Source organism: Chlorocebus sabaeus, chromosome 9 (assembly GCF_047675955.1).
Source record: "Chlorocebus sabaeus isolate Y175 chromosome 9, mChlSab1.0.hap1, whole genome shotgun sequence".
In the NCBI taxonomy this organism is placed as follows: domain Eukaryota; kingdom Metazoa; phylum Chordata; class Mammalia; order Primates; family Cercopithecidae; genus Chlorocebus; species Chlorocebus sabaeus.
In genome coordinates, this window is record NC_132912.1 from 50126280 (window position 1) to 50140795 (window position 14516).

At 52.2% G+C, this 14516-nt stretch overlaps 1 protein-coding gene across 1 annotated transcript in view; it reads right to left on the bottom strand.

The window, feature by feature from the left end:
- Window positions 1–14516, bottom strand: part of LOC103215817 (anthrax toxin receptor-like) — a 45717-nt gene that overhangs the window by 14827 nt on the left and 16374 nt on the right. The window contains 6 exon segments of the mRNA XM_007962542.3: window positions 1975–2055; window positions 3636–3791; window positions 4810–4848; window positions 6105–6194; window positions 7946–8024; window positions 8557–8626. Of these exon segments, the coding sequence (XP_007960733.3) occupies window positions 1975–2055; window positions 3636–3791; window positions 4810–4848; window positions 6105–6194; window positions 7946–8024; window positions 8557–8626 (515 nt within the window).

The following is a 14516-nucleotide window of genomic DNA, read 5'->3' on the forward strand; positions in this document are numbered from 1 at the left end:
CCTTCTCACTCAGGGATCCCCTGGCTCAGGCAGGAAGGTCACATTCCCAGTGTCTCCAAGCAGGAAGCTGCTGAGCTCACCAGCAGCCTGGCTGGTGTCTGGCTCTGTACACTCAGGACTAGGCTTACAGGCCGACCCTGTGGCTCTGAAATGGGCTGCAGGTCTCAGGGGGACGCATCCTCTTTAGCGCATGACTCACGTTAGACCCTGGGGCCAGCACACCGAAGGCTTAAAGAGGAGAACCGGGAACTCCTGCCAGATTGTCTGAATTCTTGGGTACCCGACAGAAATCTTACAAGACACTCAGTTGGGTGTTCAGGACTACAGTTGGGAAGGACAAGGTTGAATTAGGTTGTGGCAGAGAAGCTAGAAGGAGCCCAGGTCCACAAGGCATAGCTATGGGCCTCCCTGGGTTAGGGACAGATATGGGGTTGATTTCTGATAGTGCTGGAGGCAGCCACTTACTATCTGGGTGGCCTTAGGCAACTCTCTTGGCCACTCTGGGCCTCTATTTTGCCATTAGTAAAACAGGGATTGTCTCTCCTTTTCCAAGAATTGCAAGGTGGACTTCACACGATGACAGTGGCAGCCTGGCAGAGCCCTGAGCAGCAGTAAGTGCCCTCTGTGATGCAATTACTCTGCCCCCCACCACCCCACCCCTAAACCTTAGCTTCAAAGAGCTGCCCTTGGGAATGAGACAATTCCAGAGACTTGCTCCATCCCCTATGTCACCACACTGGACAGTAAGGCCATTTCTGGCCCTTTCCCATGCCCACCCTCCCATCTCTTGCCTTCCCTCTGCTTGAGGTGCCTGTTTTCACACTCAGCCATCAAGCTCTATCCCTCCCACCTAAGTGTCTCACCTGTTCCAGGCATTAGGCTGGACTAGTGCTGTGTGACTGGAACTGGGCTGTGTCAATGTGGAGAGGCCTCGTGGGACCTCAGACAGAAATGGGCTTCTGTGCAAGCATGGCTGAGATTGAGAGCCCTGTGCAGAGGCACAGAGCCAGGAGCCCAGCGGCTGGAGGGGCGCTGCATGCCTCTGACACCGGAGATGCCCTGCCAGGTGTCAGCATGCCTCCCGGGGGCTCCTGGCCCGTTTCTCATCAGCAGCGTCCAGAGGCTTGCAGCCTGCAAGGCCTTCTCAGTGCGCAGCCACCTGGCCACTGAGAGCCTGTGCTGGCCTGATGCAGGAGGTCTGGCCAGTGCAGGTCCTTCTATAAACCCTGGGGATGAGATCATCTTCCAGGTGCAAAGGGCTGGACTGTGGGAGGCACAGGCAGATGAGCCCCAGGCCGAGCCAGGAGCAGGGCTCTCCAGGGCCCTGGGGCCTGAGCAGAGAAGCCCCTTAGTGCTGATCCAAAAGGAGAGCAGTGCAGAGTAAGGGCAGGAGCCAAGCCCAGTTCACATCTAGCCCTATCACTCACGGGCTTTAGGAGCAGGGACGTGCCACTTCATCTCTCAGCACTTCCGTCCCGTTCAGTAAAGTGGATACTAATAGCACCTACTTGTACAGTTGCTGGGAGGACGAAAACAGTGAAAGCGTGGCCTAGGGTAGCAACTGGCCCACGGGAGGACTCCATACATTACTGAAGCCTCATAAAAAATTTTTAGTCCTCATTCATAATAAGTTACGAAGAGAAAATCTTAACAATTTGGTCCTCCCCATGGTCCCAAGGCAATGACCCAAGGAAGGAATCCTTATTGCCTGTTAGAACCAGTCAGTGTTGCCCAACAACCCCGTTAGCCATCCTAGCCAGCACTCCTGGCCCCAGGTGATGAACAAACGAAGTGCTCGGGTCCCATGTCCAGAAACTGGCTGGGATGCCCACGGGCACCGTTTCTGTGTGTCTTGTGCCGTCCTCCTTGCCAGATGCCTGACATGGCTCTCTGAGCCACAAGCCCAGAGGACAGCGGTCAGGGGAAAAGCAGTGGCCTTCTGTCCATCAAGTGTGTCCCTGCACCCCAGCTTACCTGGTCCCTGCGCTGACACCACATCCATGGCACCTGGCAGCAGCTTGGGTGAGAGAGGTCACAAAAGGTATCCAGATTGCCCTGAAAAGCAACGTGGCCACGAGGAAGCCATGCAGGCTGGACACTACCTCCAGAAGGCATCAGGACTCCCCAGCCCCCCATGCTCTGTCCCCAGGAACACACCCAGACAAAGCTTCCATCTCCCTCTCGGGGAGGGGCCTGGCAGCCTTGTGTGTTGGGGACATGGTCACTGTGGCCACAGAGAGTTTTGGAATCTAGAACAAAACAGTATTTTGCTGAAGGAAGAGAAAATGACAGGGGCAGATTCAGACAAAAAGTCCAAAGGCAGGAGGAGCCTGTGGTTCTGAGCAGAGGTCCTGAAGGGGAGCATGAGTTGGGTACGGGGCCTGGCTGGGCAGGAGCTCATGGAAGGGAGGAGTCTTGCTGCTGGGGGCACACAGGGGAAGGCAGGTGAGAGGACCATGCCCTGCTCAGGGAGTAGGTACCTGACACCAGAAAAGAGAGGAAGAGGAAGACAGAGAAAAACCGGCCAGAAAACAGCCCAGGACCCATAATGGGCAGCCCCTTGGCCACTTGGCACTGCAGTCAGGCCTTTCTGGGCCCTGGTGGGAATGGGATGAGGGCCGTGTGTTGCAAGGCACTGCAGGCCGCTGGCAGGTGATTTCCTCTCCCCGGAGGCTGTGTTTCAGCTTCTCTGTGCCCCACACTCTGGGGAGAGACAGGTCTGGCTTCCCCAGATGCCCACTGAGGCTGCAGAGGAACCTGACACTCCCAGGAGGAAGCAAGAGATCTGACCACATACAGAGCCAGGACCAAGGGGGAGAGGGGCAGACCAGGCAGGAACTCTGGGGTCCTTCTCCCTCAACACCAGCCACCCAGGCACCCTCTCTACCCCTGTGCAGGGCCCCTGCTGCTGCCTGGCTGGGTTCCCCTCAGCAAGATGGGCCTGTACCTGCCCGTGAAGGAGGTTTCCTCAGGGAGAGTGGTTGTCGTGTTGGCTCCGGGGCTCGAGCTCCTGCACAGGTGTCTTGTGAGGGCGCTTTCGGGTCTCCACCTCCTCCCCTCCCTGCAGTGCCTGTCAGCCCATCTCAGCAGGCAACAAGCCCACTCAGGGACAGCTTTTCCTCACTGCCTGAAGGTCCTGCTGCCCGGGCTGGCAGGTGCCCCTGGCATCCTTGCAGTGTTCGTGGTGGTGAGAATGCGTGTCAGGACTGGTCATTTCTATTTTTTTTTCTGATCTACATGACCTTTGTGACTCAGGTTGCTTGACCCATGCACCTGCAGGCAGGTGGTTTAAAGCCGAGGCCACTGCCAGAGCTGAGGCACCCCTGTGGGAACCAGGGACTGGTCAGACATCAAAAGCTGCCACTGTACAGAAACATGGATCCTTCTAGAGAGGGAGTTCAATGTGTGGGGACAGACCTGGTGGTGCAGAGGACAGGAGCCCTCACATATGCCTGCCACTGGGGCGTGAAGGTGAGGTGGGCATCTGGTTTCTCCTGGCATCAAGTGACCAAAGTCCGGCCCCCATAGAGCCTGCCTTCCTCCAGGGCCCAGGCTTCTGCAGTGGGACCCAGCTGCCCCCTCCTCCTGCAGTCCCAGCCTGGGGCCACAGCCCCTCTCCACTGTGCCCTTCTCACCTCTATCCCTCTCATCCCGCACACTCCTTGGCATGCACAGCAACAAACAATCACGGTGGGGCAGGTGTTTACAGGAGCTGGGGGCGGAGGTGGTGGAGGCAGAGGCGGTGGTGGTGATGGTGGTGGTGGAGGTGGTGGTTTCTCCTGCTCTGGCTCCTAAAAAAGGAAAAACAACTCTCTGCTGACAGTGCTGGTGGGGCACAGTGCTGGCCATTCCCAGATGTGTGTCTGGGGAATGAAAGGACCAGAGAAAAACCCACACCACATGGGAGGGTCCTTCATGTGTGAAACATGCAAACTCCTCCTAGTTGGCAGACAATGCTCGTCTCATAAATGCCAACGACTTCGACTCTGTCCCCTTGGTTCTCCTGTGGCCGCCCTTGTTGAAAGAGGTCTGCTCTGGGGGCTGTGCAATGGTCCCAGCATTTGCAGGTGACTGTCCGCATCCATCTGGCTGCAGATGCAGCCTCCCCGAGCCCACTCTGCAGCACCGCAGAGGCCACCCTTGGCCAGGGAGGTCTGTTCCCCCCCCATCCCAGGCCCAGGGCCTCCTGCCTCAGTTACTCACCATTGCCCATGGCCCCTGGGGTGGGTCCCCGACCCAGGTGAGCCACAACCTGCTTCCGGACTCCTGGCCCCTATGCTCACTGGGCTGGTGTCCCTCCCAGCTCGGTACCCGCCAGGACTCCCCCATCCCTCAGCCCTGCAGTCCCGAGAGGCTAACTCCAGGCAGCCCCTTGTCCCTGCCAGGAGACATGGATCCAGAGAGGCCAAACGGAGCCACAGCCGCCTCTGGAGCCTGGGGACAGGGCCAGGTCCCTGAAACGCGGGGCTCCTTTTCCAGAGCGCCTCCGTCCTTAGCATCTTACAAAAGGTCCTTGGGGCATTGACAGAAGAGACCCATTCATTCAGGACAGATCATCACAGTTGCTGAAACTGGCCCAGGCTGTGAATTGGTGACAAGGCTCATGTTAAGGGGTGCAGGGAGCGGGAAGGGTGTGCTGGGGACATCACTGTGAGTTCCCCATCTTCTCAGGCTCCATTCTGCCCCTCTGTCACCTTCTTCTCTGCCCAGGCAGGTGGAGGTCATGGGGCGCAGGCTTCATGGCACTCTTGGTGAAGGTCGGTGGGCTCCTTGGCATGTGACAATATCGGGACCAAAACTGTGACTTACCTTTTCTGGCTTCTGCACAGGTGGTGGCTCCTTGACAGTCTAGAATGTTCAAAAGAGACAAACGCAGGCTGGATGCCAGTGGGCGGGCTCTGCCTTGGCCCTGCACATAGCTGGGACCCTGGTCTGGAGCACCAGGAGAGAGCACTGCCTTTGGGGTGTCACTCTGGCCACACTGAGCCTGTGAAGTTGTACCCGGCAGGCTCCTCTTCCCAGGCCTCAGCCTCCAACCTTACCCAAGAGGAACCCCTGTACTGCCAGTGTGGGGTTCCTAGGGGTCAGCTGGGCCGGGAACCAGATCCCTAGAGAGGCCCAGCCCCTACAAGTGTCCTTCTCTGCCCACAGCCACATGGAGAAGAGAGCGCCTGCCCCACCTCCCTTCCTCAGGGAGAGCCTGTCTGTCCCCAGGAGCCCTCCCTGACCTCCCAGTCTCATGGCTGAGTTCCCCGGCTTCCTCCCCTTGTGGCTCCCTATGCAGACATGAGCCCTGTGTGTTCCCTGGGTTGAGCTCTGTCCTCTCCTCCCTTTGCTCTGTCCTCTGCAGCTCTCGGAGCTGGGTCTGCCAACCCCAGCTCCCAGCACCCCTTCTATCCTCCCTGCCCCAGGCTCCATCTCTGCTTCTGGGTCCTGCTCTGCCTTACAAAGAGCCCTTCCCACTCCTGTGGGGTGGACATTTCACCTTCAGCCCTGACAGGACAGGACTGTGAGCTGCCTGTGGGGAACGGTGGCTGCTTCATTTCTGTCCCTCCCCAGCCCAGCATGGGGCCCAGGGGAAGCAGCAGCTCAGTAAAGACAGATGAAGGAATGGGGAAGGCACCAGACATGTGCCAAGATCCATGATGGTTCCTCAAGGCACAGACAGCTGGGAGTTACAGCACCGTCCTCCATTTGGGCCATCAGGACTTCAAGGGGCACCCTTTCTTCCTCCCTCCACACAGAGGCCACCTCCTGGCCCTGTCCATCTGAGGCTTCCAGAAGTCCAGATTGTTGAGGTAGCCCTGGTTTCAGGGGTTCTGGGGTCACTTCTCTCTAGGAGCCAGGGCAGGCCTCAGCCCCATGTCCAAGGCATCCCAGGCCAGCTCTATGTGACCAGCCCAGGCAGGAGGCCCTGCAGAAGCCCAGGCTTGCTAGGCTCTGGGAACGTGTAGACAGGTCTGCCACTCCCTGGGCTCACATGATGAGCTGGGAGCTGAGGGAAACTTCCCACAAGTGGGATCACGGGGCAGTCACATGTTAGAGTCCCTCAGAGGGCGGGCCTGTGCCTGGGCCCCAAGGCTGGGCAGGCAGGGAGCACTTGCCTTCTTGCGGCACAGCCGCCAGAGACAACACAGCAGTAGTGGCAGAAGCAGCAGAGGCAGCAAAAAATAGAGCCAGTTGCTGAAAATCCCCTGGTGGAGAAAGAGAGCACCATGAACCACACCTAAGGGATAGAGGAATGCCAGGCCTGGGAGGGCCTGGGTGGCCTCTTCTGGGTGCCCACCACTTGGCAGCCATCTGCCCACTCCTCACTCTCCCTAGCTGGCCCCACATCTGGGTACCACAGTGCGGCCAGCGGCCAGGGCTGGGTCCCAGAGAGCTACAGACCCTCTCTCTGGCCCTGCTGAAAGTCTTTGCCCCAGAGCCCCGACAAGAAAGTCCTGGAAGCTTCCATGGTCTGATAAACCCTCACTGCACACTTTGCCTGCAGCACAGGGCTTCTGTGAGAACCACAAAATCTACAGGTACAAAGACGGGTGAGGGTGGGGGTACTGTGGCCAAGAGAGGTGCAGGTGCAGGAGCAGGGTCAGGAGACCCGGGTCCATCCCCCACAGCCTCTCTCCCCACTTTCAGGCTCTGCACCGTGGGCACATCCACGCACCGCTCTGAGCCTCAGCCTCCACACCTGTGCAGAGGGAATGAGCCGCCCTCCCTGGGGGCACTTGTGAGGTTTAGAGAGCTCAGACAAAGTCCTGGCTCAGAACCAGGGCCACATGGGGTGTAAGCAACGGGAACACTTCTCTGGGTGTTCTTCACAATAAAGGAACCTCGGGCTGCATCCATGGGAACGCAGGCTGCTCAGGCCTTCCCCAGATCCAGAGCTCTACTTAGAAAGAAGGCTGGAGAGGGGAGGGGAAGTGAGGGGAGGGGAGGTGAGGGGAGGGGAAGTGAGGGGAGGTGAGGGGAGGGGAGGGGAGGTGAGAGGAGGGGAGAGGAGAGGAGAGGAGGGGAGGGAAGATGACTGTGCCGGGCACCCGGCTGGCTGAAGGAGAGGAACCACTGAGGCTGAGCATGAAGGCCGCTGGCAAGGTGGAAGCCCCAGGGCTGCTCCTGATGTGCCTGTCACAGTCGGGCCATCAGTGAGTAGATTCCTGATGGGGAATGCATGCATTCAGCCTGCAGATCCATGTGTGGATGTGCAGGGACAGGCAAGGGGAGACCCAGAGGGAGGGCTGTCAACACCGGTGTGTCCTCACAAGTAAGACTGGGTACAAGGCAGTGGAGTGGGCTCTGGCCTTCCGCCTGTCCCTCCAGCACATCCTCCTGCCTATGCGGCCCTGGGCCAAGCTGCCTAAAGACATGGAGCTCTCAGGAGCAGGCACCTGGGGCACAGCACTTCCATTCTCAGGGGCTTCTTGGAGCTGAGCCCAGGTCCGAGTGCCTGAGAGCCTTCCCTTCAGCAGTAGGAAGGGACATACTGCAGGGCTTGGCGAGGGAGCAGAGAGGGACATCTCAGGGGCCTGAGCAAGGAGGAGAGGCAGCAAAGGGGCTGAAGGCATCTGGGAAATGACAGCAAGTGAGCACCAGGCAGGCTTGGGGGCCAGGGTCATGAGCAGGTTCAGGACCAGATCAGCAGCTGGGGCACCAGTTCAGTGGCACACACACACCCTGACGGCAGTGTGTGGAATCCTCCAGTGCTCCTGGGTCTGAGGTCCTGGCCTACAGGTGCTGGACTCTGGCTCCTGGCAGACAGCCTCCCAGCCTCACCCACCTGCACCATCTGGAAGCCTGGTTGGAGCAGCCTCAGGTGCCTGCTGCACACACTACTTTCTGGGACTGCCTGGGAACTGCCTGCCCTTTCTGTCCTCCCCAGGGTATATCTCCTAGTGCAGAGGCTCTGGACAGTCCTCATACGTGTTTGCAACCCCATCCTGGTACTCACACATGTGCTGCTGGTGACGCTGACATTGCTCTTGAAGAATGTTTTGCCGTTGTTCAAGCTGACTTCAATAAAGTACTCCCTAAAGCACAGAAAACGCAGATGGCGAGACCCAGCCCGGAGAGATGCAGTTCTTGCCCTTGGCCAGTGGACAGCATGGGTCATGAGAGGTCATTCCCCAAACACTTGCAGGTCAACTCAGCAAGGATGACCAAAGGGTAAGCGGGTCAGGCAGTGAGGGGCCCTGCATGGGGTCTCATGCCATTGTGACCATGTCCTAAATGACCAGGGACCACTGCTTGGTGTCACCATTCTGGCTCTTCTGTATTTACAGTCTGTTGGCTTAACTCTGAGAGGCAACCTGAAGCAAAGGTACCATTCCTTGGGCAATTATCTCCTGCATCCTGCCCTCCTCACAGACCCTAGAACACTGCAGATCCCTGAATACCTCTGGGGCCACCAACAAGGGATGTGGGGAGAAGGCTGCTCTTTGCCCAGCCACAGACATGGGCTGCCCCAGCAGGGGGTGGCATCCACATTCTGTACACTTCACGGTGACCAACCCTGACTCCCTGATCTCTTGCCCTCTGGGGCCTCTTGCCAGGGGCACTTACTCTTCAGGTTTTTCTAGTTTTGGCCCAGGGCAATTCATGGAATTATTGTAGATACTGGTTGGCTTTTCATCTAAAAGAAAATGACATGAGAAGAATGTCAATGCACCTGTTTGTCCACTGTTCCTCCCCATGTGTGTCCTCAGCATGCAGAGCTGACCCTGTGGCCCAGGACCGGCATGTGGGCTCTGCCTTCCTATTGCATAGACCCCTGCAAGCACCCGCCACACCCAGGCCCTGTGCAGCGCTCTGCTGTGTAACAGGAACAGGCAGGCAGAGTCCCTGCTCTCAAGGACTCACCTTTAGGGATTGCATGGGACACAGAAAACAAAATAAAAAACAGGACAAAACAGATGACAGAGAGTGCAACATGCTGTGATATCCATGACCAGAGGAGGTGAGGGGACCAGAGGGAAGGGACAGTCGCTTTGTTACGCATCACTTTTCCTCTCTTGTGGAGCCACAATTTCTGGTCTAGAAGAGCATGAAATGATGCAAGGCCAGGGATTTGCTTCAAAATACTCTGTGGTAAGGGTACCAAGGAAAGCAGGTGGGGGCAGGTTAAGAATGATTGAAAGTAGGTGATGGCTTCTTCAAGTTCATGGCACAATTCTTGCTACTTTGTATAGTGTTGTAAACTTCCATGAAAAATAAATTCTCTCTGAAGAGGTGACAATCCAGCTGAGATTAAAAAGATGAGGAGCCAGCCAGGCAAAGATCCCAGGCAAGGGTGCTTGGGGCTGAGAGAGTGGCCTGTGCCAATGCTCTGGGCAGTGACTCGCTGACCTTGTCAAGGAGGGAAAGAGGTGACCCAGGACAGGGGCAGGGCCTCCTGGGCCCTGGAAAGGGGTTGGGGTTTTATTTATTGTGCAGTGAATCTGTCCAGGTTGGGAAGATCCAGGATATATTTTGAACATGGAGGCAACAGGACTTGCTGGTGGGATGGATGTGAAGAGGAAGCTCGGAGGAGTCAAAGATGACATTTGAGAGTTTGACCAGAACAACCAGGTGGACAGCAACACAATTTACCAAGATGGGGAAGCCTGAGGAGGGCACTGGGTTTGTTTTTTTAAGTCTGCAATTTTGTTTTCCCATTTTTATTTATTTATGTATTTATTTACTCATTTTTGTGGGAGCGTGGTGGGCTCAGGAGAGTTCTGTAATGTGTAGACATGGAACCTTCTCACTCCTGAGCCCACGCCCTCTTCACACTTCCTGAACTGTGGGGGAGGGCGTGGGCATCTGCCTGCTGGCCTTGATCCAGCTCTCTACCTACTGGGCTTGGCTGCCAGGACCCCGGCTTCCCAGGGTCCAGCAACTACCTGGCCAACCTAGGACTGGTAGAACCCATGGTATCGACATTTTTGCCAAGGATGATTTCAAAACAATTATGGCATCCTCCTCATTTTCCTGTAAAAACTCTTCTGTTTTTTTGGTTTCTTTTTTTTCACCTCCCTCAATATGCACATAGTTTACTCTGGTATGTGTTTTCCATTGCAATGCCCTGGTCCTGAATAAATAGCATTTCTGTTTAGAGACACTGTTTGTTATTTAGGTTGTCAAAAATTGCATCCAGGCGCTTCCAGAAGCCAGAACCAGGCTCTGCCCCTGCTTCCCCATAGGGACAGATGCAGGACAGAGGGAAGTCTCTCCCTGACCTGCACCTCCAGGCTGGCATCAGTGGCCAGGGAAGGCACGCTGCCATCTAGTGGGGGGTGCAGGGGAGGCGTGTTCAGTAGTGGCCAACACTCCAGGGACATTTTCAGGGGATATCTTCCTAATAGTGAAAATAGGTTTAAAGGTTGTTCTCAATTATTTTTAAAAATAAGTTTCTTTTTACTCCTGGACAAGCCATCAACCAGGAGCAGAATGGCCATCTACGCAGGTGCCCAGAGCTGTGGCAGGGGCTCCCCGCTGTGAGACGTCAGTGCTGGCCTGTGTATGGAGAGGTAGACGGTAACCTCCAGGGTGGGAAGCCAGTGCACCCACAGGCCCACAGAGGAGGCAGCTGAATGCCCTTCATGGAGGCAGGCTGGGTACCCCCTTTCCCAGCAGCTGCCATCACAGGGAGGCAGAAGGCCCTGGTAGAGCAGGCAGATCGCCTGGGTCCGCTTTCCTGCCCTGCAACATGAACTGTATGGCCCTGGGCAGGCTCTTCCTTCATGCTTTTCTCTGTAGTTCTCCATCCATACGGGAAAGTTGTCAGAACTAAAATGAAGTCATTTGTGTTAAAAAATAAAATAAAATCCATGAAAAATAGGGCTAAGAAAGGCTACAAAGAGAGGGTTTTATGCCTATACGCCTGGTAATAAAAATATCACAAAAGACTGCAAAAACCACAACCTTGCACAAAAACCATTGCAAACTTAACACAAAAAAATACATCCACAGGAACATGTGCCCAAGAACTGCCTGTCCAGCCTTGAACTAGTGTCACCCTTGCTATTGATCTGTTTGGGCAAGAATAATGGTCTCAAACCAATTATGTAATCTTCATTTCTCCTTTAAAAGCCTTTGTCTTTTGTTACCTCCCTGATTGTGCACATTACTATGGCACACATATTCCCAGTGCCGGGCACTGTTCCTGAATAAGTACTGTTTTCTTTTAGAGAGAAACTCTGTTGTTCAGGTTGACATAAATGGTGTCCAGACGTAGGACCTGGAGTAGGACCACTATTGGAAGAAATCAGCCATTCATGGAACTGGTGTGCAGTCGTCACTTGAGCCCTTTGAGCTCTCTGTTTCTGTGACTTGCTTTTTCTGCCCTGAGTCGTCTTTCAGGCTGAGCCTCCTACTTTTGGGTAGAAGCTCTTGACATCATTCAGCATCTGATTTAGATAAGGCCACTGTAACCAAAGACCTTATATCCCTCCTGAAATGATAACAATGTTTTGTCTTTTCTGGTAAATTCTTTCTGGTATAATGACAAGTGGTGTTCTGATTTGAGCACCCTTGTTTCTACATAATTTACATTTGTTTGTGAGACATGTCTTTTCTGGCAAATTCACTTTTAGTTCTGCATTCCTAATTAAATATTTTGTTTGAGCTGCACACCTGGGTTAAAATCTCTGTGAACAATGATTTTGGTTCATTGAGCTCATTTGGTTTTCTGTGAATCATTTGGTTCTCTGTGAACAATGATTTTGTGTGTCTGTAATTGATTTGGCCTTTTCTCTTGCTTGTTTCTGAAAATATTCTCCTGGTAAAAATAAGTTTCTGAATAATGGAGGCAAGATGGCTAACTAAAAGCCACTAGGGCAGTTGCCTCTGTCCAAAGCACCAGTCCAAACTCCTGACCTTTCCTGATAGGAGATTTTCAGGATTTTCTTTGCACTGGAGAGATCAAAAAGAAATGGAATGGGATTCTCAAGCATTAAGGCATGCCAGATTTTCTGGGATTCCAGCCAATTACATACTATGGCCCATTTTTTGCACATTTTAAAACGGATGGGCAAATTCCATCAAGGAAAATTCAGAGCCAAATAGTCATTATTCGAACTCTCTAAAAAACTCTGCCAATATAGAGTTAACATGTAGAATCCTCTAAATTCTCTATCTCTATTTCTGTCTATATGCTTCAAATCTGCAGACTTGTCTACTGGTATTGAGATAAGCTCACTGCTTATGGCATTCCAGCCAAGATTTTCTTAAAACGCCAAAAGGGGCATTCAAATCAATCACTTTACAAATTACAAAAGCTCCATGGTGACCAACAACCTAGACATTTTTTAGAAATGTAAATTTAGGTTTGTCTAACTAACAATTAGAGTGATGAAGCAGTTAATTAAAACATGAATAGTTTGAAAAAAGGACTAGATAAATGTTTATAAAAGTTAGGCTCTTGGATTAAACAGGTCAAAATCTTAAACTCAGAGCAGTAATATGTCTCAGTCTGGCATAAAAATTTTGCTTTGTGTGACATGCAGGGACCAAAAAAAAAGGAAACCCAATACTACACTAACCCAATACTATACTAACCCAACACTGTACTAACCAAAACTGCTAAGATGCTTTCCTTCCCAGTCAAACAAACTGGACTAGCAAACAAAAGATACATTCAAGGATACTTGGAGATTTTGTTTTTATCATCTAATTCAACCAGTCATAGCTAAATGTAAACATTGAAAATTTAACTCTAAAGTCATTTGAACCTGAAAAAAGAAAAAAAAAAAAGCAGCTTGTTAAAAACCAAACTGTTATAAAAACTGTTTTACTCAAAATTTTTATCAGTAGCCTTCACTGGATTACTGACAAGGGCAAATAAAGTTTAGTCATGTGAACAATAACCAACTTTGTCAGACATATAATTTGTATTCAACAGACTTTTATTTTTTATGTTTTTAAAATTTTTTGTCACCCAGGCTGGAGTGCAGTGGCACGATCTTGGCTCCCTGCAACCTCTGCCTCCTAAGTTCAAGTGATCCTCCCATCTCAGCCTCTCGAGTAGCTGGAAATATAGGCCTGCACCATGACACCCAGCTAGCTTTTTGTGTTTTTGGTAGAGCTAGGGTTTCGCCATATTGACCAGGGTGGTCTCAAACTCCTGAACTCAAGCAATCTGCCTACATTGGCCTCCCAGAGAGCTAGGATTACAGGCATGAACAACCTCACCTTGCCACAACAGGCTTTTATTAACTGGTGAGTTTGTATGTTCCATTGTCTTACGACTAACATTCTAAAATGTAAGCTATAAAATCTTTGTGTGTGTGTATATATGTTTAGGTGTGTTTACACATACGTACAAGTTTTATGTTGTGTCTACTTGGTAAAATCTGACATAGTCATCCAGAAATCCCTTAAGGAATTCTGTTTAGAATGACTTAAATAAATGAGTGCTCATGTAAAATATATGGTAATTCTCCTGCCTCAGCTTCCTGAGTAGCTGGGACTACAGGCATCTGCCACCACGCCCGGCTAATTTTTTTTTTCTTTTGTATTTTTAGTAGAGATGGGGTTTCGCCATGTTAGCCAAGATGGTCTCCATCTCCTGACCTCATGATCTGTCTGCCTCAGCCTCCCAAAGTGCTGGGATTACACGCGTGAGCCACCATGAGCAGCCGAAAGATTTTCATCAAAAAGAAGAAACTGTGAACATTGTCAAATCAAAATGGAGTTAATATGTTTAAAAAAAAAAAATCCTGGCAGGTTGAGATGGGGAAGTTTATGAAGAGAGGATTCACGAGCTTGTATACCTGATAACAAAAACCATCACAAGTCTCTGCGAAACTACAACCTTGTACAAAGACCATTGCAACTTTTGCAAGGACATCTGCCCAGCTACTGCCCACGCAACCTCACACTGGGGTCACCTCTATTATTATTGACCTTAGTAGCCAAGAATTAACTCAAACAATTATGTAATCCTCCTCACATCTCTTGTCAAATCGAACCTTCCTGAATATGCATGTAGTTTCCTATGGATGTGCATTCCCACTGTGATGCCCCTTCTCAAATGAACATCACTTTCTTGTAAAGAGCCCTTGTTTGTCTGTTATTTAGGTTGACACATTCAAAGGAATTTCTGTGAGGCTGCTTTGAGGATTCAGGGAGATACTGTGTGTAAGGCACTTGGCACAATATCTGATGTAAGTGCTCAATAAGCATTACCTTTCCTTAGAAAGGGGATGCTCAGTCCCTAAGACACTCCTGAGAAAGTATAACCCAGTGAAAACCGAATTCCCTGAGACCATCCACACAATGCTAATGAGTGGGAATGTGGGGATGACAGGCCCAGCGCTTCCTATGTATTCATGGAAAAGAGGAAAATGACCAAGAAGCCTCTTGGGGGAAGAGAAGTCATCCTGGGATTACCACATGGCCCTGGAATTAGATGTCAGTGAACATATTATCACCAGATCAAATGAATGTATCAAAGGGCCACCTGGGAAGATCAAGGAGGATGCAAAAATCCAACTGCACCCCAGGCGCTCAGTGGGGAAGAGCACACCCCCTCCCCAGCACCC